At 41.0% G+C, this 25,024-nt stretch overlaps 1 protein-coding gene across 1 annotated transcript in view; it reads right to left on the bottom strand.

Moving 5' to 3' along the window:
• Positions 1-14,860, bottom strand: part of CFAP46 (cilia and flagella associated protein 46) — a 155,567-nt gene extending 140,707 nt beyond the window's left edge. Inside the window, exons 1-6 of the mRNA XM_045025832.1 lie at positions 14,621-14,860; positions 14,449-14,530; positions 13,737-13,861; positions 12,503-12,634; positions 4,244-4,308; positions 3,598-3,762 (exon numbers count right to left, since the gene is read on the bottom strand). Of these exons, the coding sequence (XP_044881767.1) occupies positions 3,598-3,762; positions 4,244-4,308; positions 12,503-12,634; positions 13,737-13,861; positions 14,449-14,497 (536 nt within the window). The 5' untranslated portion in view covers positions 14,498-14,530; positions 14,621-14,860. The remainder of the gene's footprint in view (positions 1-3,597; positions 3,763-4,243; positions 4,309-12,502; positions 12,635-13,736; positions 13,862-14,448; positions 14,531-14,620) is intronic.
• Positions 14,861-25,024: the final 10,164 nt, after the last annotated feature.

The following is a 25,024-nucleotide window of genomic DNA, read 5'->3' as shown; positions in this document are numbered from 1 at the left end:
TTTGTCACGCCTGGTAAATGGAAGAACCGAAAAGGCCACAAAGAGATCAAGGGAGAAATGAGGCAGAAATACATCATGAGCTCGAATGGTCTGCAAAATGGTTATCTCAGGAACTGCTGCAACAATGGCAGTCAATGAAAAATGGAGGCAGCACTGGTACAGTTAGTTGGCGCACATATGGAACAGCTTCCACCAATTCAGTGGGCAAATTCCTAAAGAGCGTTTGGAGTTTACACCTGGTCTTATTCAGGGAATCCATATATGATACCCACTGTAGTGAACTATCTGGATAATCAGCGGGTTTTTAAAATAAAAATCACTGCATTCATTTAAGACTTTCCTTATCACTGGCCTAGGGGAAAAACAACACATTTCTATGTTCAGTTCTACAAAACTTCAAATGAAATACTAATCTATGGATAGAATTACAAATGTCAAACAACTACAACTTCTCCATTCTTTTTTTTCCTCATAGGCAATAAATCAGTTGGAAGAAGTTCCTTGTGCTGTCTATCTTAAGTATTTCGAAGGCACCATGGCATCTAAGCACGGAATATCTTTCAAATCTTTTGAAAAAATGTGACAATGTGGATACCATTAACCTAGCTTCAATTCTGCTTTACGCGGTAAGTTCTAGAAAAATGCACTGATGATGATTTTCTACCTAAAACATTTTTTTCTCTTTGCTCCTACTGCTTTTCTTATTTATTTTTGTGAAGACTTCTGATGTCACTTGCTTTTCGTAGAATTAAAAATGAAGCAAATCTACTCGCATTCTGAGCGGAGTTATTTTCAACATTCTTTTTTCTGCAAGTGTCTTAGTCTATGTACGCTCTTCAACCCAGAAAGACCCCAAGAAAGTACTTTTCAACTCTACTGAACGAAAATGGAAAAAGGATCAAGGCTCTTTCACTGAGAACACCAGATAACTCTCTGTTAAAACCCAGGGCTGTTAGCTCAAGCAACCAAGCCAATCTCAATTGTAGAAGTCCCAAACTAGGAGAGAAGTGGTCTTTTTAGCAGGACCCCATACCGCTAAAGGAATTCGTTCCGACTTATTTTGTTGGAACCCACTGTTGTGACCAGCTAAAAACTGCTTTAAAATAATATTTAAATATTATCCAACCACATAATTTCCCCTTTAACCCAGGAAATCTATAGGAGCAAAATACACCTTCCTGTGTCCTTTTTGAGCACTAATACTTAGGAGCCTGAGAGACAGAATTCACACACACAAAACACATTCAAATTCCATTTACATCCCACTGTTAGTGCCAGAAAAGCATGCATGCAGATGTCCTCACACACAAAACTTCAGATTAAGGCCTCTGACAATTCACACAGTGAAATAACATTTGGAATGCATCCACTGAGCATTGTTTAAACTAGATTCTGCATGGGAATACTATAACTACCATGCATCTTTCTGCTGTTCTCATTGCATTTAAATGCATCCCAAACCAAAACAACAAAACCCACCACAACAATAAACATATAACAAAATCTCATATTTTTACCTATCTTTTTAAGTGACATTCCAGCCTTGTTTCATATTGAATTTCCCTGTACAAGCAATACGGACTTTTTAGATACCTTTAATATTTGCATCTCTGAAACAGAGATGATTATAGACTATATGGAACTACATTAGAATTTTTTTATTATGAGCATCAATAGTTAAATATTCTGCCCACAGTTAATTGTATAACCTAGTGCTCATTACTCCAAATACTAAACAAATAAGATGTACAGGAAAAACCTAAAAGTTATATAAATATGAAAAAAAATCAGCTGGTTTAAATCTGAGCTATGGCACTAGGGAACTTTTCAGAATGCCAAAATTACTAATTACTTCTCTCAGTGCCATATGACTTAAAATATAGGTTCTCTGAAATTAACTATTGAAATGGCTGAACATTACAATAAGTTCCTCTGCTACTGTCAAGGAAGATCAAAATTGATGGTTTAAATCTAACAACATGGTATCTGAAGTTCTTTCCCTTCCTTAGTCTTTTGGCTCCTGCTTTGGAGAAGAGGGTTGCTACAGAAATTGCAGAAGCTATGACAGCACTGCTAATGCTCATGCCAAAGGCCCTGTTAACAAAGATGTGGATCAAAATTTAGCTTTAGAGAATAATTAGAATGAGACCTACTTCTTTTATCCTGTGGCTTTGTTTCAAATTAGTAAGACAGAACCTTTAAGATACCATGGTAGAAAAATGCTACTAATACTTACTGATAAAAAATAAAGGCTTAAACAGAATCAGATTACTTTAATGAGAATTTACTTCTAATATATAATCCAGTAATATATGCATGAATTATACATGGCAAAATGAGTTCACATATTTTACTGTCATAAAATGTGCTGTCTGATAATGAAGAATAATGCTTATACCCAAGGTTGTCTCAGAAATATTATATCTCAGTTAGTGTACTAACATATGATGCATGGCTGATCATATGGATGAAAAAAACCACATACCTCAACTGACTGAGCACTAGTATTCATCTGTGTGCCTTTTACTCTAAAATTTAGTATTTAGTATACATTTTCCAAGTGTCATTCACTAAACACATTTATTTCATGAAATTTCATTTTGACGTTCAGCTACATTAAACAGGAGAAAAAGTTAATACGAAAATTAACCTTTCACAAATTCACTTGACCTTTCACTCGTTCATCTGAGAGAAAGAGAGCTCCTCTGGCTACTGGCCAGACAGCACTTCAGGGCCTTCTTAGCTATGCAGCCAGAGACTGCCCCTAGTCTTCCTCCTTGGTGACATCTAAATAACGGCAGTTTGGATGTCAATTTTTCAGGGGTAAGGTCATACATTCTGCCAAACCCAATTATCATATAAGGCAATCGGGCAAAAAAGAAGGAAACCAGAAGTACTGAATATGCTCCCCTCTGACTCTCCGGCAGGGACAGGAACCTCCCACCCTCTCCAAGGATCAGGGGACAGGAGATATGTCTGTTGACCCAATCTAGGCTTGGGATTTTTACCTGAAGAAAAATGGTTCCTAAGCCATGATGTAGCTAGTTTGTCTCCTAACCTAAAAGGACACACACAACAGTTAATTCAGCACCACAGCTGATTTAATCCAACAGGTTACAATGCCTCAGACTGGAACTGACTAGATATAGGCAGTAAAAGTTTCCTTCCAAGAGTAATTCCACAACTCCCTTACATACAGGGATTTTTAAAATATATATTTTGACCATAAGAAGCAAGACAACCTGTTGCAGAGACAGTGACTATAGCTTTCTAACTCTTGTGACATGTCAAATCCATGGATGTCACTTCCATTTTAACCACAATACAAATATCAAACTGGAGTATCTTTCGTACTATATATACAGGTTTTATTAAAGAACAGTTAAGGGGTCTAGTCCTGCAGTCTTCTCTATACAACTACTGGTCTATGTACTAATTATGAAATTCTGCTCTATGATTAACAAGTCGTACTATACTCACAATATATTTAGAATAAGATTTAATATGCCAGTTTGTGATCAAAGATAACCATAAATGGGAGCTGCATGCACAAAAGGACTACAGGACCCTGGTCCTAAAATAACAGTTCAAACTTACATCATGAGTTCTGCTCGCCATTGCTTGTCTTGCTCTTCAGCTTGATTTAATGCTGTTACAATCTGAGATAGGCTGGGAATAAGAAGGTAGCGGAACCCAGGCTTAAGATATGGCCTTACAACCTGCCAGTAAAGGACTGAGGCATTATATATCAAAAAATAATATCTGAAAAACAAGAAATAGGATTTTATAACCTGAGATAAACATATACTTTTAAATAAGTCTCTTTATATAGATTCTAAACAACAAAAGTAGGGACTGCATCTTTCTATTGTTTGTATAGCACCTACCATCCTGACTGGGGACACTAGGCACCTCAGGAATACATCAATGAGAGCAAACCCTGTGCTGTCCTTCCCACCAGCAGAGTTATAAAATGGAGGGACATAAGCAGCCACATATATCATATTAAAGCACATTTATATTCATCCTGTCACCTTAGTACTGTTCTACTATTATTTTTCATATGGTGGAAGCACTACTGTTGTTACAGAAAAGGAGTAGGACTGAGACAGATATGCTCCACAAAAAGATCTGTGTTACCCAGAGACCCACAAAATGGAAGTATGAGAAGCAATTATCTTAAAAAACTAGGTCAGTAACACTGTTGAGATTTGGAACTGTAACCCCCATCAGATAGTTTTACCTTGGATCGTGTATTGCAAAGTCTAATGCTTTCATAAGGTACATCACAAATTTCTCAAACCTTTCCTAAAAAATAACAAAGAATTGTTAAAGCTCGTTTGACACTGTCATATTACTAATAATTTTCAGCCTATTATCAAGTTATTATTATTGCTACAGATGGGGCTGCCACTACCATATAATATTAAGGTTGTCTATTTTTTTCCATTAATAAAGACCCTACTACACCTGCTTATAACATTGCCAAACTTTAATCATTTAGGCTGAAATTTTTGTTGACAGATGTTTAGAAAATTTCAGCTTAAAACTTTCCTTACACAAAGGACACTCTTCCGCATCCCTCCCCCATTACAGGATGGTCAGTCATTTCCAAGAACAAGGACAGCCTGTACCCCATGTTCACCACTTTTATAAGATTACGATATATTTTGTACAAAATATCATTGTAAACTCATACTCTGCTGAATATTATCATTCTGTTGAGATATATGTAGCAACACTATGTGTAAAGTTGTAAGTTTTTACTATATGATTGTTACTGAAATATATTGTAATTTCAGGTAACACCCACAAACCACTTTCTCAGGATATCGCTACACTACGAGGCTTTTAGTGACGCTGCTGTGCAGCTACAGCCGTGCCGCTAAAAGGCATGCAGTGTAGCTGCTGTTTGTCGGCAAGAGAGAGCTCTCCTGCCGACAAAAAACTTCCACCTCCCACGAGCGGCCCTGGCTTTATCGACAGGACAGCACTTCTGCTGACAAAGAGCTATTCACACCAGCACTTTTTGTCGGTAAACCTTTTGTCGTTTGTGGCGGGAGGGGATTAACACCTCTGAATGACAAAAATTTTGCCGACAAAGTGCCAGTGTAGACAAAGCCTTAGAAACAAAGACCCACTAGCACACCAGCAAGGTGTTAAGGGGCCATTACCTACTTAACTGTCTATTTACCAGCAGGGGGAAGGTATAAACGAGAAATTTACATTGCATCACAGGAATGTTTCAAACCTCAAGTCCACACGGGACTGCCTGTCACCAAGACTCAGCAAGGATGTTTCTAGCAGGGCCATCCTTAGGATTTATGGTGCCCTAGGCAGGATTATTAAACTGGTGCCCCTGTGCCTGTCTTGCTCTTAGCAACGCAAACATAAGCTTACACTATTGGAAAACTTGCCACATGCATGTTATTAAAACCAGTTTAACTTAATTAAGCACACTGTAATGCTGATGGACTAGGACTAAAGAAGTAGCACTATAGAAAAAATTCTGATTTGACAGAATGATGCAAATAATGTAATTTTTTTAATTTGTCAACATTTTATTGGAAATTTATATGAAGAGGTATTGAAACAAGGATTAGTTTTTAATTAAAAGCAATCTTTCTGGCTTTTTTGGCTGCAAAATCAGTAATAACGTAATTGTATGACAAAGACAAAGTGATGTCTTGTTTGACTGCAAGAATAGCAAGACCAGTCAAGTGTTCCTGACTCCTTGTAGAGCGGAGATAGTTTTTAATGAGCTTTAGTTTTGAGAAACTCCGTTCTCCTGATGCTACTGTTACAGGAATTGTCAGTAGAATACGAGTGGCAACGTACACATTAGGATATATGTCAACAAGTTTGCTGGTATGAGTAAACTGTACAATGTCCAGCATCGATTTTGCATGTGGCAACATTGATGACAGTGTCCTCAATTCTTCATACAGTTCAAGTCCATTTAAATCAAAAACGATCGCCGTGCTTCAGGAGGCTCTCTTGGTCAGGGGTCCCCAACATGGTGCCCGAGGGTGCCATGGCGCCCACAGGGGCCTCTCAGTGCACCTGCGTACTGGCTGGCGGACGAACATCCGCCGAAATGCCGCCAAAATTCGGCGGCGACGCCTCTGGATGACGCCGCTTGCTGCCGATAAGCAGTGTCATCCAGAGGCATTGCCGCTGAAATGCTGCCGAATTTTGGTGGGATTTCAGTGGATGCTCGTCCACTGCCACAGTCCTTTGTCTGGTGACCGCCAGACGAAAAAGGTTGGGGACCACTGCTCTAGGTTCTTGCACTTTGTCATTAGTTGCTCTTGTTTTCCTATTTCGTTGAATTTAGTCCTGCTCAGCCCGCTACCAGCTAAGTGAATGGAACCCCAGGCCGACAGCGGGTTGAGTGGCTCAGCCGGGGTCTCAGCCACCGGCCTGCTCAGCCCGCTGCCAGCCTGGGGTTCCTTGGGGGTCCCCAGGCCAGCAGTGGGTGCTGAGTGGGGCCGGCGGCCGGGACCCCGGGTGGCAATGGGGCAGCAGCCAGAACCCCAGAGCAGCGGTGGGCTGCGCTGCTCAGCCCGCCGCTGTGTGCCATCGAAAATCAGCTCGCGTGCCACCTTTGGCACGTGTGCCGTAGGTTGCCGACCCCTGCTCTATACATTAGTAAGGAGATGAGCATATTACAAGTATCAGAGAGGTAGCCGTGTTAGTCTGGTTCTGTAAAAGCAGCAAAGAATCCTGTGGCACCTTATAGACTAACAGACGTTTTGCAGCATGAGCTTTCGTGGATGAAAGCATATTACAGTTGTTGGAGGGCTCTATTTAGCAGTAACAGGGCTATAGGAAAGTCAGTCAACATTTTTTGTTTCTCTGATGAAAACTGGCCCACTCCCTTCCCCATACCAAACTTGTCACAAATAATTGTCAACAACTTAATTTTCTGTTTTTGGCTAAGATATTGATTTTTTAAAACAAAAATATTGAAATTGAATTCAGGATTGTTAGCAAGCTCTTTTGGCAAACAAATTTGTTAAATGACAATCTAAATGGCAACTCAGTACTGCTTTCATGCTTGGCTCACCCCCCAGCCTGCTGGTCCAACAGCTGCAGTAGAGGAGGAGATAGGTGGAAAACTGCAGGACCCCAAAATCCTCTTGGGATGCAGAATGGCAACAGCAGCAGCAAACCCTCATCTCCGATCATATGCCAATGGGCACCACCGCCAGCCCAACGACCACCGTGAAGTCAGCACAGCATCTGATCTCAGGGACGGGGCACCCATGGAGCCACAGCAGGTCATCCTGCCTTGTGCAGCTCCCCCTGGATGAGGTGGATCACTGCCAGCCTGGGGGAGAGACGTGCTCCCCACCTAGGGTGACCAGATCCAGATGTCCTAATTTTTTAGGGCCAGTCCCAATATTTGGGGCTTTTTCTTATATAGGTACCAATTACCCCCACCTAGGGTGACCAGACAGCAAATGTGAAAAATTGGGACAGGGGTGGGGGGGAAGAGGAGCCTATATAAGAAAAAGACCCAAAAATCGGGACTGTCCTTATAAAATCGGGACATCTGGTCACCCTACAGGTGAGTTCCTTCCCCCACCCCTTCCCAGAGACCCCAGCAGCCAATCCCCTCCCTCAGACTGTGCTGCATTCGGCTCTCTCTAGGACCCAGCAGCCCAGCTCTTACATGCTCCACTGCTTCCCGTCTGTCCGGGCTCCCAGCAGAGCGGTGCCCCCAGACCCAGTGGTGCCCTAGGCGGCTGCCTGTTCTGCCTATGGCTAAGGACGGCCCTGGTTTCTAGTACAAGAAATTGAGTTATGAAGGGGGAGAAAAAGACTTCACCTCTCCCCTTTTCTCCGCTTATGTCATTAATGAACACCTGAAGAATTCAACTAAGGGGGGAATGGTCCCTAGCTAGAAAAGAAATTCAGCCTGTGAACTGTTGCAGTTTATGGTGAGAGAGACATTTTGCTTTTGAGTTCATTTAGATATTAGCATGTGGTTTTATTTCTTTTGTAACCAATCCTGGCTTATATGCATCTATACTTGTAAAAAAAAAATCTATCTTTCTGTAGTTAATAACTTTATCTTAATCAGTATGTGTTTGGATTAAAGCGTGTAGGGAACCTCTACTTGAGAATACAAGATTGAGGCATTATCACTTCCCAGTGTTGGAATGATGGACTATCTATGAACTTGTACTGTCCAGGAGAATACTGTGCAGTGCAAGATGCACATTTCTGGGGAACAAGGCTGGGACTAAGAATTTGTGGGTAGTTCATGCCTGGCTGGGAGATCACTCATGTATTTAGCTGAGAGTGAATTTACATGCTGAAGGCTGAGTGACCAGACAAGGAGTGCTGTTCTGGAAGTAAAGCAATGTAAAAGGCACCCCAAGCTAGAGATTTCTGGAAACATTGCTGTTGAACAGTTCAGATTGTACCGTGGGGAATCTGACACAGGGAAAATATATATTTTTTGCTCACTTTAAAATTCAGGTGACCTTTTATCCGAAAGGCTCTGGTAAGTCTATGCTTTGGAGCACAGAAGAGTGGCCTTTGTGTAAGAAATGTGCCTTTTTTCATCCCTGGAAAAACCCACCCACATTTGGCCAAGTTATAAACCTTTGAAAAGTCACTGTTCGAACATGCTAAGTAGCAACTTGTTAAATTTCAAAGATTCCAGCCATGCTTGTCATGCTCTAACCCAGGGCTATGCAAAACTTTCCCTGTAATGGGAAAGAGCTTTAAGCTGAGAACCTGAACTGAGAGCAGGGACCCTATCAATGACCCCGTGCCTGGATGAGGCAATCTGGAGGAGGAGAAACCTGCCTGATTCAAACTCAGAGGGGACAAGACTGTACCAAGGGGAGTGAGGATTGTGGGGAGTAGATTGGGACAAGACACCTGGAAGGCTGGGACTGGGAGAAAGGGAAACTAGGACTGGGAGTTGGGGTAGAGAGACTAAAACTGGCTAGGCAGGGAGATTAGGACTGAGAGCTGGGGAGAGAAATAAGGGGGGAACTGCAACCCAATAAATTGGGGAGAGATTGAGACTGTATGAGGAAACGGGTGGAGTGAACTGGGACTCAGCAAGGATGGTGGGGACAGAGCACCAGTTGGGTGGGGAAAATAAGTTTGGGGACAGAAGACAGATCTAATCAGGAGCCAGAGTGTGGGGGAACAACTAGGAATGGCTGGGCAAAGAGACTGGGACAAGGAGGGCTCTGAGTTACTACAGAGAATTCTTTCCCAAGTGTCTGGCTGGGGGGGTCTTGCCCACATGCTCAGGGTCTAACCGATTGCCCTATTTGGGGTTGGGAAGGAATTTCCCCCAGGTCAGATTGGCAGAGCCCCTGGGGGCTTTTTCGCCTTCCTTTGCAGCATGGGGCACTGGTCATTTGCAGGTCTAAACTAGCATAAATGGTGGATTCTCTGTAACTTCAAGTCTTTAAATCATGATTTGAGGATTTCAGTAATGCAGTCAGAGGTTATGGGTCTATTATAGGAGTGGGTGGATGAGGTTCTATGGTCTACAATGTGCAGGAGTCTAACTTAGATGATCAAGATGGTCTCTTCTGGCCTTAAAGTCTATGAGTCCGTGAGATGAGTGGGGCAGGAGGGGGGACTTGGACTACATGGGCAAGAAGACCTGGGACAAGGAGTTTTGGGGGAGGGGTGAGACTACAACTGGGAGTCCAGACAGATGTGACTAGAATTAGCAGGGCAAGGAGACTGGGACTGGGAGAGAGATGCTTGAGGAATGGAGACTAGGACTTGGTGACAACTCAAGAGTTGAGAAAATAAGGAGAATGGGACTTGGAGAAGGAGCCAGGGGTGGGAAAGAGTCAGCACAGGAACAGACTGGAGGGGGAGGGGCAGAAGGGGTCGTTCTTTGGGGGTGGGAATAGGCAGAAGTGTCTCTGGACTGTTCCCACTGGAGCATACTCCCTCCAGAGCCTGGCATGGAACCCAAGATTCCTGAGTTTTACCATTCTTCCACTGTCAGCAGATATCAGTGAAACTCACTGGCAAAATACCCCATTCAGCTCTCGGAATGATCTACTTACAGGATAACAACCCATGACCGTTATTTACTCCATTAGCTCAAGTGACAAAGTTTTGGGTGATGCATCTAAGGGTTCTAACCTTATGGATTTATATAGGTATAAATGTGATGCAACATGATGGAATTTCTGTTTTTTCACTTAGGTTTTTCAAAAACCTGGGAAATTACACACAAATATGTTAAAAGAACATTTTTAAGGTTCCAGAGTCAAGCACTCAAAGGCTAGGAAATGCCAGAATTTAAGGTCACCTGTGCTACTTAATTTGCTCCCCTTTCATAAATGCTTTAAGATACAGCCTTTAATTACATTATCACATACTACTTTTTTCCACAGGACCCCTGTCTGATTCAGTGCACAGTGAATAGACTGCCTCTGGAAATAGGGCTGTGTAGTGAAGGAGACTGTTTGTAGGACCCATGCTTCATTTGCTGCAGAAGCTGGAAGATGCATACTGACTGAGTCAGAAAATTGCAGGAAGAGTAAAGGTGCTGGCCTAAAGAATTTCTAAAAATCTAAATCAACCTGAAATCTATATACTCATTGAAAGGAATTTTTTTTTAAAGTAGTAATATAAAAATTCAGTGTCCTCCATTTTAGGAAGTTGTCACACACAAGTTACTACTACAGATGGTCAGAAATTTTCTAATGAAACAGTTTCATCTGAAAATATTAATTCACTCAGGCCTGCACAACATACGGCCCGTGGAGGCTCACTGTGCGGCCCGCGAGGGGATTTTAAATCCCACGCCCATGGCACTCTGCGGGCAGCCCAGAGCACTTTGATTCCCGGCCGCGGCTGGGATTCAAAGGGCTCTCGGCTGCCCACGGCAGCGGGGAACCCTGAGCCCTTTAAATCTCAGCCGTGGCCAGGATTCAAAGGGCTCTGGGCTGCCCGCAGTAGCGGGGAGCCCAGACCCCTTTAAATCTCAGCCGCGGCCGGGAATCAAAGGGCTCTGGGCTGCCCACAGCGGCGGGGAGCCCTGAGCCCTTTAAATCTCAGCCGTGGCCGGGATTCAAAGGGCTCTGGGCAGCCCGCAGAGATTCCCGGCGGCGGCTGAGATTTAAAGGGCTCAGGGCTCCCCGCAGCTGCAGACAGCCCAGAGCCGTTTGAATCCCGGCCATGGCTCCAGCGGATGGGCTGGGGCTGGGATTTAAAGGGCTCGGGCTCCCCTCAGTGGCAGGAGCTCTGGGCCCTTTAAATCCTTGCCCCAGTCCCGCAAAGCTCTGGGTTCCCCCAGGCGCCGGAGCCCCGGGCCCTTTAATTTGCCCCTGAGGGCTCCCAGCCACCTCTTCAGCTGGGAGCCCTGGTTGATTTAAAATCAAGTATCACCTCCCCACCCCCAACCTTCCTTTTTGCCCCACAGCTGTTTTGGTGGGGCGGCGCTGGGGAAGGAGGGTTTGTTTCTGCAGGGCTGGGCAGTGCTGAGGCAGGGTGTTTCCACAGGGCCCGTGAGGTGCTGGGTGGGGGGGGTGTTTCCGCGGGGTCAGGGGGGTTCGGCCCTCAGCTGTTTTCTTTGGAGTAATGTGGCCCTCGTCACTTTACGAGTAGTGCAGGCCTGATTCAGTGAAGCAAAATGTTTCATCAAATCTCTTAGAGATTTGACAAAACTTCTGTTGAAATACAAGGAAACCTGCCAGTTTTCCAGGGTCCGCATCTCCAGCAGGAAGCATGCAAACCCGCAGAGCCAGGGCTTTGGGGGTCTGGCAGGGTCCCTGCTCTGCAGCAGCAACCTTGCGAGCCCTGTCTGGAGTCAGCATTCTCAAGGCTGCTAGGCTACCAGCTCCATGGCAGGGACCCTGCCACTGTCCAGAACTCCAGCTGAAGCCAGGATTCTGGTGCCTGTTAGGCTTCCCACTTTGGGCAAAGAGTTTGCCAGACCCCAGAGTCTCAGCTGGAGCCAGGGTTCTGGGGGCTGGCAGGGTCTCCGCTCTACGGCAGCAGCCCTGGGAGCTCTGGCTGGAGCCAGTCCGATGACTTCCAGCTCCATGGCAGGGGCCCTGGAAGCCTTTATAGACCTGAGAGCTCCAGCTGGGGGACTAGCAGCTCTGAGAGCTCCAGAAAGAGAAAATGACATTCTTGTCAGTTTCATGGCTACTATTCAGTAAATTACAAGAATGTCAGTTTCGCATATTTGTTTGGGGAACGCTATATTTTGGTGTTTCTAAAACAAAATTTTCAGGTTATCTCCAGTTTGTGGAGAAATTTTGGTAAATATGGTTTCATTCTAATTTGGAACAAAAGTAAATATGAAAGTACCAAAACTTCTGGTAAACCAAAATCTCTTAAGTTTCAGCCAGCTCTACTTACTACCCTTACAAATATATAAAAAAGAATTGAGAACAAAAATTAAATTGTGCATCTTAAATAATCTAACATCAAACTATGAACATTCTTAAAACTAGATGTTACCATAATGTTAAAATTCACAATATTTTCTCACCAAATGATCTGTGGAGAGTGGGGTGTACAACTGGCCTTGGCACAAGTAGGCTCTACCCATAAACTGGGTTACAGGATGTCTTCCTTTAAAGTACATCTGTAGACAGTCACTGCTAATTTCTGGATACCCCAACTAGAACAAAACATTATTTTAAAGGTGGGGTTTTTTTGTTAAATGAACAACAATCCAATAAAGAAGTTGGTCAAGAATGGTCAGCTTTTAAGTGTGTGTGTTTGGTGAGACAGCAGAATGTTCATTCATAGGTCCATTTACAACTGGAAAGTAAGGCCACCACAAACAATTCAATACATTAAAATTTTAAAGTTAACCATTTTTCTCCCCCCAAAATATGGAAAGTGGCAACTTTTTACACAACAGGGTTTATTCAGAGTCACACAGTGGTTTACTAAAGTACAAAAAAAAATAATGTATTATTTTTTATACTTAACACTGTATTGCACATCATTAAAAGAACTGTTAACTGAAACGTCAAATTTTGAGTTGCATAAGCATAACCAAGAGCAGAATTTAGCCTACAGAATCTTTTTTGCTGGCAATGATGCATGACCCCAAATAATGCACATTAGATTTCAGATCTCAGGTACAATTTATATAGATGATAGCTAGGAAAAAGACATAAAAACCTGTTACTTGTAAACAACACACTGGAACTTCATATGCCATTTTCCACTGCAGAATCATGCTTTAAAAGTATTTCAAACTTATAAAAACCTGAGTCATATTTTATATGACACTCAGAGGTAGGAGCAACAGTCTCTTGTGATTAGAATGTTTTCTCAGTTTCTGCATGACAACAACCATTCATCAGCAACTCCTCTTCCATCTTATCCAAACAGCTCACACTAGCATTCTCATAAGAAAAGAAACAATGATCACAAAACTATTAATATACATTTGAATTGTCTACCTCTCTTACTCTGTGCTAATCAGAGACTGCAGAAAGTGAAGCTTGCTGATTGATGAAGTTTACAAAAATGCTGACTTTGGGAAGAGGCTGAGGCAAAAGGATAGACTGGCATAAGCCAAAAAGCATGTCTAAGCACTTGGTCTGTAAAGTAAGAAAATTGCAGCATAACAAATTTCAGAATCTCTATTTCCAGTGATCCTGGCAATATCTTTAAATATTAATTTACCATAGCACTATCATCGTTTAAATTCTAGACAGTTCTTTTTATTTATTACAGATAAATAGCCTACTCAGAAAGGTAGTTACCTGGAGTGCTTGTTCTGCACACAAGACATATAAATCAGAGCTAAAGCTCTCTGATGAATCAAGTGCAGATTTCCCTTGATTGGCTGATTTGATCAACTCATAAGTATTCTTCAAAGCTTGAATGTCTGTTTATAAAAATAACATATAAGGAAGATAACAAATAATATTCTTTGCTTTATGCCAGAGTGCACAGATACTTGACTGTATTATTTCAAGTGATCAACCCAACAATCAATAAGAGCTCTTATTTTTACTCATAGTAAAGAATTGTGTATTTGCAGGGAGAAGTTATCAAAGGACCCTGTGTAAAGCTAAGCACATGCTGGATGGGAGTTTTAATTAGTCTCTTGCAGTTTTAAATAAAAAATCAAGCAGACAAAAAAACAAAGGACATTTAAGGCCTGTTCTGAAACTCCATTGAAATCAATTAGAATATTTCCATTGACTTCATTGGACCTTGGACCCAGTTCTTAAAGATGTTATATGAAATAAAATTGTTTTGAAGTAAACTATTTAACTAAAAAGAGTGCTATATTATGGTATTTATTTTGTGTCCTCTAACAAAGATATACAAAGTAGTCACATTGTCTGCAGTTCTGTATGTATAAAAACAAGAACTGATAAAGGTCCATGTAGTGCAAGAACTTTTATAGTCCTCTTTTATTTAAAATAGATGCCAAGTAACATTTCCATACATTATTCAAGCATTTACCTTGGTGGTTCTGTGCTGCAGACAACTGCTGTCTGATCACCAAATCCATGTTCTGAGTCGCAAAGCCTCCGATTGAACAAGTCTGCTATGAATGCAATAAACACAATTGTTTCAAATAAACACTATTTACATAGATGCTTGAATTAATTAAATCAGATTTAAAAAAAAACACCTCAATTTATTTTTGATCCATAATGATGACTGTGCTATTAAATCTCCATTTGGCACACCGCAGGGTCTATTTAGATCACAAATATCGCTAACGCTGCCAGACAGACCGGGGTGTATTTTAATTCTCTTTCTGTAGATGGCCCTGGCCTCTCTAGGCTGATCACGCTTCCCAGAGACTCTAGAAAACCAGCACAACAAACAAACGACACATTTACAAATAGTCTAGTGCCTTGTCTCTAGAAAGCTCCACAATACTGCGCGGCGGTGCTGCACGCACGAGGGGCGCGGGCGGGGGCCCCTGGACGGGCCGGGCGCAAGGAAACTTGTCCTGCCAACGCGTCCACGCCGCCGCCGCCCCCCAACACCGCCCCCGCCCGATCCCCGACTCCCCTCGCTGCCGCTGCCCCGCTCTGTGCCCCCCCAGGCGCGACACCCTCGCTCCGCCCGCGCTCTCTGCCCACCCCTCTAACACCTGCCCGCACCAGACGCTATCGGCAAGCGGCGCCCTCCATCCCCTGCTCGGCAGCACTCCCCGCCGGCTGCCCAGCGGCTCCTAGCAACGCACCAACATACCTCGCTTCCCCCTACGGGCTCCTGCCCGGGACACACTTCCCTCCCCAGCCCGGCGCTTTCCCGGCCGCGGGGAGGGGTGGGTGTGTTCTAATGCCGGCTGCCTCCCGCGTTCTGGGTGAGCCCCAAGGCGGGGACTGGCCAGTCACTGGGAAGGGAGTTGCCCGGGAGCTGGCACCAGCAATAGGGATGTGGTGGAGTCAGCCGCCCAACTCCCAAGGCAGCCACTGCCAATAGTGTGGGGCTGAATCCACACAGGAGGGACCCAGATTCAGAGCACAGTCTGCCCCAAACACTCTGCTTCCTGCTCTGCCTCTCATGGGAGTGCTTGTGATGGCCCGGACACTGACAATTCTTCCCAGGATGTGTGACTTTTTCTGTGAGAGCTTATTTGTTTAATACACAGGATTTGTGTGTTTGGTGAGACATTCATAGGTCCACCCCAGCCCATTTCCGCATCTAGGGTGACCAGACAGCAAATGTTACCTAGGGAGTGGTGGAATCTCCTTCCTTAGAGGTTTTTAAGGTCAGGCTTGACAAAGCCCTGGCTGGGATGAATTAGTTGGGAACTGGTCCTGCTTTGAGCAGGGGGTTGGACTAGATGACCTCCTGAGGTCCCTTCCATCCCTGATATTCTATTCTATGATTCTAAATGTGAAAAATCGGGACAGGGGGTGGGGGGATAATGGGAGCCTATATAAGAAAAAGACCCAAAAATCGAAACTGTCCGAGCTGGTCACCCTATCCGCATCCCACTTACAGAACCAAGACAGACAAAAGGGGACAAGAAAACTACTAACTGCTGAGGATGTAGCAATAAACTGACAGAATATATTACTTTAAAGTTACAGAAGAAGTTGCAGGGAAAGCAAACAATTTAGTAACAAGGGCCGCCACAAAAGGATGTGCTACAAAACATCACAGTAACTGATATTTTTATTATAGAAAACAGTTATAGCAGTAGATGGGATCAGGGGGTTATAAAAGCACAATAGGAGCAGAGCCTATCCACACAATCAATCCAGTTAAGAAATGATAAAAGAAACATTCTCTCTGTGTGTCCTTCAAGAACAATCCTGTTCTTGCTTTTTAGCAGTATTCCAAAAATTGCAAGTCGGGGACACTGTTCATGTCATAGCAAAGACATCCTCCTTAAATAAATGCATCTGTAAAGCACACTTTCATTAAGAAACATACCGTATATAAATTCACTTTTGAACAGGAATTAGTTAACAAAGACAGCGATTGATAGTTTTATACTAAGAGGACTGCCAAGAAAGGTGATCAGCACTGATGTACATCTTTGCATTTAGTACCTTTACCATGGAATCTTTTGAAATAAAAAGATATGCCACCAGTGTCCACAGCTTTAGGCTGAAATCACATGTAATGGCAAAAGACATTAAATCATAACTACCAATGTAGACAACAGCCATTGGGTATGAATAAGTATCTTTTGAAATATAAGGTTTTATTTTATCTAGACTCCTTTCACAGTATATCAGTCAAGTGCATTTCCATTCTTCAGAGAACAGCAGTACAGAAAAAAGATTCAGTCAGAAATGAATTGGTTGGAGTGGACCTTCAATGACCCTGCTTACTTCAATTAAAAGATTTTCAAAATGAAATGTTTGGGCTATCCCTTTTTCCGAACTCCTGTTAAGACATGCCAGGAGCCACAGTGCTCAGAAGCCACAGTGATAAAAACAATATACATGCCTAGATAGATAGATTCATTTTCTAAGTCTCACATTTCAGGCTAGATCAGAATTCTGTAAAGGCAGCATGTTCCAACTCATGGGATAGTAAGAGGAGCACTTAATATAATTCAGAAGTGCAATAGCACTGACAAGCTACCAAAGGAGTTGTATTCAATCCTTCTCAGTCCCACTGTGATAGAATAATAGTCAGTATGAGAGGCTATGCAGGTGGAAAGTGATAAAACTAAGGAGCATAACAAAGTATGTGGCAAGCAACAGATCCAGACCCAGTTACTAAATACATACATTACATGTGTATGTGGGAAGTGAAGACTAGGACCCTTGTCTTTCAGCTCAAAAAGCACAGGCCTCTACCACTTATGCTTAAAACAAATCCTAAACAAGTACTAGAAATATATCCTCATCCTCTGTGTTCACCAAGAAGGCAAAACTGCATGCACATACATAGTGCATCACAGGACAACTTAAAAAATTCAACAGGATAGCTGACAAATTCTCCTATATGTCCTTCCCCACCAAAAATATTAATGTGTTTATTGTATATATAAATGTGCCAAAAAATGGGATTGCAACTCAACTGACAGCCTGAGATAAGATAATACAGTGATGAAATAAAACCCTAGAGGTGAGCTTTAGAAAATGCTAAAACAGAGCAATAAATTAGACTTATTACATTTATCCAAAACTGGAGGAAATCTTGCATGTAGTGAAAATGCAGGTTTGCATATTCCCTTCAGAGGATTGCTAGTCAGCATGACTCTGGCTTTCCACATAACCAAACCAATACCACACCTCCACATGAACAGTGAATGCAAAAGACCATTGTGAATCTATTATGCGGAGTCTATGAAAGTACACAAGAGTTACCAACTCTCTTAGGTTCCCAGAATTCCCATTAAGGAATACAGATATCCAAAACTGCACACGTTACTTAAACTTATAGAGAAAATGGCATGGTATTGATGTGATTTAGCATGGTTTGGTAACTGCATTTCACACATTTCTGAAAAGATGACAGGTCTCAACATAATTGGCAAGTATCTGAGTCTTGAGTCATACAATAAGAAAAATGTAACTATTTTAAACAGTCTTCCACAACTGTATGCCCAGTTAGCACAATACTTGAACATTACAATTAGAGATGATCCTAGATTGGAACAGCAGGCATAAACCCTCCTCCTTCATGAGCTATGGAGAAGTTCAGACCAGAAGCTGACCATTTCTAATGCACAGTGTGTTTATATTTTTTATTATCTGTCTAATGGCTAAACAAGAACACTGCATAATCCAGTTGAACATTGGTGAGTAGAGTTTGGATCCAATTCTAGCACCAGCATTTCCAAACTCAAGCATATCTCTATTTATCTATCTTAAAGTTGCTCCTGAAATGGGTATTGGCCTGAAGAATAAAATAGTTCCAAGTTGTGTAATGCACATACATGTTGATTTATATTTCAACTGACATAATACAGCTATCAAAAGCTCTAGGCCCATATAGAATAAAAATTAATACACATTTCAAGGTAAGCAAATGAAGTAATCTTATAAAAGATAAGGTCCAGAGCCATACTCATAACCCTCCACTCTTCTTAAAAACCTGGGTTAATAGGCAGACTTTACAATATGTCCTGAAAGTCAACAAATTCTGACTCTGTCAGATCATAGAGTAGGTGAGAGCCTATCACTGAGAACACTCTGCCTCCATTCCCCAATTTACAAATCTGAGGATGGTCAGTTCAAGCAATTCAGTTGATCTTTGCCACTGGTAATACAAAGAGAGAGACAGTCATTATAAGTTAAAATCAACAACTTGTATTCACTCAGAAATGGGCTGAAAGGCAATTCATTCTGCGAACCATTGCAAAAAGCACCAAGTTGAGTAGTTCAGCCAAGTTTTGCACTACCTAAAGTTTTCGAATTGTCTTTAAGTGTAACCCAGTGTACAGTAATTGTGGTAATCCAAAATGGAAATGAAGATGAAATGAATAACTGTGCTGAGATATACACCTAAGAGAAATAGTCACAACCTCTTGGTCAATCACAGATGGAAAAAAATACTCCTGGCTACTTCAGCTATCTGACTAATAATAACTACTGCCATACTAGTGCCATGCATCAGTTAATGTGGCCCTGGTTGTTGCTATAGTAACCTCTGTTTATATGGATGATGAGAACATATAGATTTATATCGCATCAATAAAATTAAAAATATAACAGATAGAAACTCTCATGCTCAATAGCATAAACCAACCACTTATTAACAGGGTTAGGGAATAAAGTTCCAGTAAGGGCAGGTTATTCCATATTCCAGTTGTTCATTATGGGGATCCTTTCACTTTCCATATAAGGAGACAAGGGAGTAAACTGATCCAACACCCACTGAAGACAATGGGAACCTTTCCATTGACTTCAGTAGAGGATGGATCAAACTCCTTATGAATCACTGGCTTGATCCATAAGGCAATGATTTCTAATTATAAGTATTTCCTGGCTCAATAATGCTTCAATTTGCAAATGCAAACAGTTGTCCTCATGCATGGCAAATTAATGATTCTCTAATGACTTTTTCTGTGAGAGCTTATTTGTTAAATCAGATATGAGATGGCAGCATACCACTTAGCTTTGCTCATTTAGCAAGGAGGCTTCTGTGACATATTTCCCAAATGTTGCTTCTTTCCTTTCTCCTCTGAGTCAGGCATCTCAGGGGAGCATATGGCCCACTGTGACTGTTGGGCTGCATGCAATTCGTGTACAATACTGATGAGATAATACCTAACATACTGTGTTTATTTCTGGTCTCTACAGTAACATAAATATATTGATTTACTGAAGGGAATTCAAAGAAGAGCAACAAAATGATTAAGATGCTGGACAGATCAACTTACAGAAAATGGAAGTACCTATTGTGGATACTATAGTATATGGATCTGGCCCTTTATACTATTTACAAACTGACTATGAATAGACAACAATTCTTATTAATTTCAACATAATTCATAACTGTTTTTATGAACTTATTTGGGCCTATGAATTTTCAAAAAATTTTCATAGAGAGCAGTTCTGTGACCATTCCACACTTGGAATTTGGTTTGTGGGCTTTGTCATTTTGTCACATGCTATGTTTTCTGTTTCCTTGATTGGATGACCCATTTTAAATCCTAGTCCTGTTCTCCAAAGTCCTTGCAATCCCTCCCACTGTGGTGTCTTCCACAAATTTTATAAGCATGCTCTCCAAGTCACTAATGAAAATGTTGAATAATACTGCACTCAGGACAGACCTCGTCAGGACCCCTCTAGATACATTCTCCCAGTCTGACAGCAAATCATTGATAACTACTTGAGTACAGTTTCTCAACCAGATATGCACCAGGCATATAGTAACTTCATCTAGACCATTTCCCTAGTTTGCCTCTGAGACTGTCATGTGTGACTGTGTCAAAAGCTTTACTAAAATCAAGATATATTATGTCTACTGCTTCCCTCCTATCCACTAGGGCAGTAGCCCTGTCAAAGAATATAGCAGGAGATAAGCAGCCATAGGAAATGTTAGGACAACATATTGCTGCCAATACCCATGCTGTGGCACTCCCTTTCTCTCTGGTTCTGCTTGCCTGATCTATTATTGTAGTCATCTCTAATGTCTATAAAGCTCTGCTTAAATCTACAATTTGCAGATTTGCTTCCATGCCACCAATTAGAACACTCTGACTTTACAAGCAAAATTCTGACTGACTTCAGCCCCAGTGTAACTATTGTAAAGCACTGGCTATTACTGTGCATCCAGGGTGTTTTCATAATGTTCAAATAATAAATTATTTCTTTCCGACTGAGCCACCATGTGAGATTTTTATAATAGTAAGTCCAAAAGATGTGAAATATTTCATTTTCATCCAGGCAGCTATGCAGGTCAGACTCTGCTCTCATTTACACCTTGTAAATTAGGCACAATTCAAGAGACATACTCAATTTATAGTAGTGAAAATGAGAGCAGAATCTGATCCACCATTTTCAAACGTTGTCAAACATAACTGTTATAGCTAAAACTGTCATTATGCCCAAAGCAACTCTGACATTAGAATCTGGTATTTTCTACTATTCTATAGTGTACGGTACCTACATTTAGCTAGAATGAACTCACATTTAAACAATACAAATGCTCACAAAAACATATTGAACTTAATAAGAGATACAGTTTACTAGTATTTCCACATAACTTCCATGTTTTATTGGCAATAACCTTATGAAAAACTTGACCAACATAATTTATTTTTACAGCACACTATTCAAATGCTCCAGGCAAGAGGCTATTCACACAAGATATATCTTGCAAATATTTTACTACAACCACACAATGTATTAGGTGCTATTCCTTACTTGTACATATGAAATTCTATATAAAAAAACCTTTCAAAAAGAAGCTTGCCTTCCTGAGATCAGTATGTTCTCGTTTGACAGTAATTATCAATTTTTCAGCTTTATATCTTTTCTTTCTAAAAGAAATAAGCACAAACTATCAGTTTGCATGTATTTTGAGAAGTGAAAATGTATGCATCTCCAGTGATTAATATTTGATAGGTTGTTTTTCAGGCCTATTGCAAATTTGTAAACCCAACTGGCAAGAATACTTCTGTTAGCTAAACTAGCAGGGCCAAATTCTGCCCCTTTTTATAGCCTGTACAACATGAGGGGTATTGTCTACACTACAGAAATGTACAAGCATTTTGCAGCAATACCCCAGCTAGGTTGATGCCACCAACATGGTAAGAACACCTGCAACCAGTCTGCACTGCTGGTAGCAACTATGTATCTTAGTCTATACCAGAAAATACTTGTAGATTTTCCTAGTGTATACTCACCCAGTGAGGTCACCTGCATGATTTCAATAGCACTGCATTGTAATCATGGAAGAATTAGGCTCATAAGGCCAGATCCTCATTGGTGTAAATCAGTGTAGCTCCACTGAAGTCAAAGCAGCTACACCAGTTTACGTGAGATGAGGATTTGGGTCATAGTGTTAAATTTTCTATGTGCAGCTTTCAAAAAAGTATTACATATTGAAGAGTGCCTTATCCAACCAGAAGAGCTAAACTTTAAGTACTTTATCTAATATTCTTTCCAGTAGACTTGGAACAATTTTAAAACATGCACTTTTCCTTCTGCTTGAAGGAGTTATACGAAAGGTTAAAGACTATAAAAATTTTGCCTACTATAAAATGACTTTAAACTCACATATGTTAAATATTTTTTCTCAGACTTCAAAGAGGTATAAAGTCATGAGTTATTTGCTTTTAAAAAAATCTATCCATGAGTATAAAATGCTATAAAACATAACTCAAAATATTCACTCTAGGAGGTTTTAAAACATTATATTTTACTAAGATCTTTTAAAAAGAAAGCATCACAAAGATGTTGTGAAATATTTCCTTCTGCCAAGAAGAGCCTCTTAATTGTTACATAATAACAAATCTTCCTACAAAATAACTGCTCTAAGCCATTACATATAAAATAAACATGTTGTTTTGGCTATTGCATATACCTAGAGTAGCTTTAAATATGAAAAAGAAAATTACCTTTATGGTATTCTGTTTTATTCATACAGGTAAATAAATTCAAGGCAACTCAGTTTTGTCTGTGGCTCTTCCTCAAAAATGTAGTGAGGAACTATCATGCATTTCATTGGTGAAAGGAAATAAAGATTTTAATAAAATGCAAAACCAAGGGCTTGTCTCTTTTTGATCCATTCTATCCTTATTTATGAGGAAAGTACAATACATGAGAAGCCTTTGTGATGCATTCATAGTTGCTTAGACCCAGATCCTCAAAGGTATTTAGGCTTCTAACTTTCACTGAAATCAATGAGACAAGGTATGTAATATCTGCTACTGGACCAACTTCTGTTGGTAAAATGGAGAAGATTTTGAGCTTCACATAACTCTTCTTCGGGTTGGTGAAGCTTGAAAGCTTGTCCCATCCACCACAAGAAGTAAGTCAAATACAAGATATTACCTCATCTGCCTTGTCTCTCTCACATCCTGTGACCAGCGTGGCTACAACACTGCAAACAAGAACTGCCACTGTATGAAGAAATAGGAATAAATATGAGTGCACTTTGACTAGAGGCAGGGTGCTTGGAGCTCAATATAGAGATAAACCAACAGGATAACAAAATAAATAACACCTCGAATTTCCTCCAGAAACTTTCTAAGGGCCTAATCTCTGCAAAAGGCCAAATTCCACAAAGCCATTTTGATACATGTTTCAAATAAGAAACTTACACTGTTGTATACAGTGTAGTTGTAGCCATGTCAGTCCCAGGATAGTAGAGAGACAAGGTCGGTGAGGTAAGCCTTCTGGTTGGTGAAAGAGACAAGTTTTCGAGCCACACCAAGCTCTTTGAGCCCAGACCTGAAGAAGAGCTCCGCATGGCTTGGAAGGCTGTCCCTCTCACCAACACAAGTTGGTCCAATAAAAGAGATTACCTCATTCACCTTGTCTTGATAAACCTACATTGTGTCAGGCTTGAGATTTCTCAGTAGTGAAAACTCACTGATTACTATTCATAACTGCATACAGAAAATACTCATTGTGCTTTAAAGTCTTTTTAGAGTTTGCTGTCGAAGCCATTTATATTGCCAACCTGGAGTCGACTGGTTCCTCATGTATTGTTGATGTAATTCATTTAAAAACATAAATAGGGGAGGTTCTTTGCTCCTTAAGTATGTATTATCCTATTTGTGTTTCTATGTTAACATTCTTTTTGCATGCCCTGTTATTTGCAAGTAGTCTTGTTGTTTCTAAATGTACATATACCCTACTAGTTCAGTAATATATATGGAGGGAGCAACTGGTAAAAATATGCTGTTGAAATAAATCACCCAAAACTAGTGAATACTTTTAACCTTATTCTCTCTATGTTTCAGTTTACCTTCTATAAAATGGGGATAATATCTCACCCCTGACCTCATAGAGGAGTTGTGAAAATAGATTAATATTTGTGAAGCACTCAGATACAATTGTAATGAGTGCCACAGAAAAACCCAGAGGAAATTAATAATTCTGAGAGGAACTTAGAGGAAAGTTTGAATAATATGCAATAAATAAGGTATGAGGCCACACACTGAGTAATTGAGATAAAACAAAAATTGAAATAACTCCTCATTAACTCAGCACCTTTTGTGCTGTGCACTGAGTGAGGCAGGGATCCTATGGAAAAATAGTATGTGATCATGTAATTAACGACTCTATCATAATGTATATGCACAAGGGGGGGGAGCAAATTAAGGTGCAAAGGCAACCTTAATTTTGGCATTTCCTAGCTTTTGAGTCCTTGATTTTCAACTTTCATAATGTTATTTTAACATAGTTTTTTGTGTATCATTTCCTAGGTTTTTAAAAAGTCTAACTGCAAAACAGAAATTTCATCATATGGCATCATACTGACGTCCACATGGGTCATCAGCAGGGTCAGAACAAGCCTCTGCCACTTGAGCTAATGGAGTAACTGATAGCAATAGTAGGTTATCATCCTCTACATAGACTAGCACTAGACTGAGATGGATTTCAAAGATATTTGCTGACAGCAGAGGAACTGTGAGACTCAGGAAGCTTCAACTCCATTCCAGACTTTGGAAGAGCATATACTCCAGTGGGCACAGACTCTTCTGTCCATCACCCCAAGCTTGACCTCTTCTGTCCCATCCACTCCAAGCTACCCCATCCCAGTCCTGTCTCTTTCCCACCCCTGGAGTAAAAAGAACTATCTAGGTCAATATAAAATGACAAGAATGAAACCCCTCTTGCAGTGATTGACCCAAAATAACAGATCATGTAAGGAATTAAAACCATTTGCTGAAAGTGTTTAAATCATGTCTCAAGAGTCACAGGAGAAGTACCAAAAGACATAGACTGAATACTTAATGAAGATATTTACTAGTAAAATCTTCATTGATAAAATAGCAGTGACAGACAGTCATGCATAAGGGATTGTGGATTCCACTCACAGGCTTTCTTTAGCGCTATATACCACTACAATCAGACAATGACCAACTGATCTTGAAACCAGCATGAAAAATAAATACTATACTGGATAGTGAGCAATGTATTAGGAAGTACAG

Source organism: Mauremys mutica, chromosome 7 (genome assembly GCF_020497125.1).
Source record: "Mauremys mutica isolate MM-2020 ecotype Southern chromosome 7, ASM2049712v1, whole genome shotgun sequence".
In the NCBI taxonomy this organism is placed as follows: Eukaryota; Metazoa; Chordata; order Testudines; family Geoemydidae; genus Mauremys; species Mauremys mutica.
The sequence above is the reverse complement of the archived record's forward strand: the minus strand, read 5'-3'. Positions and strand labels throughout refer to the sequence as shown.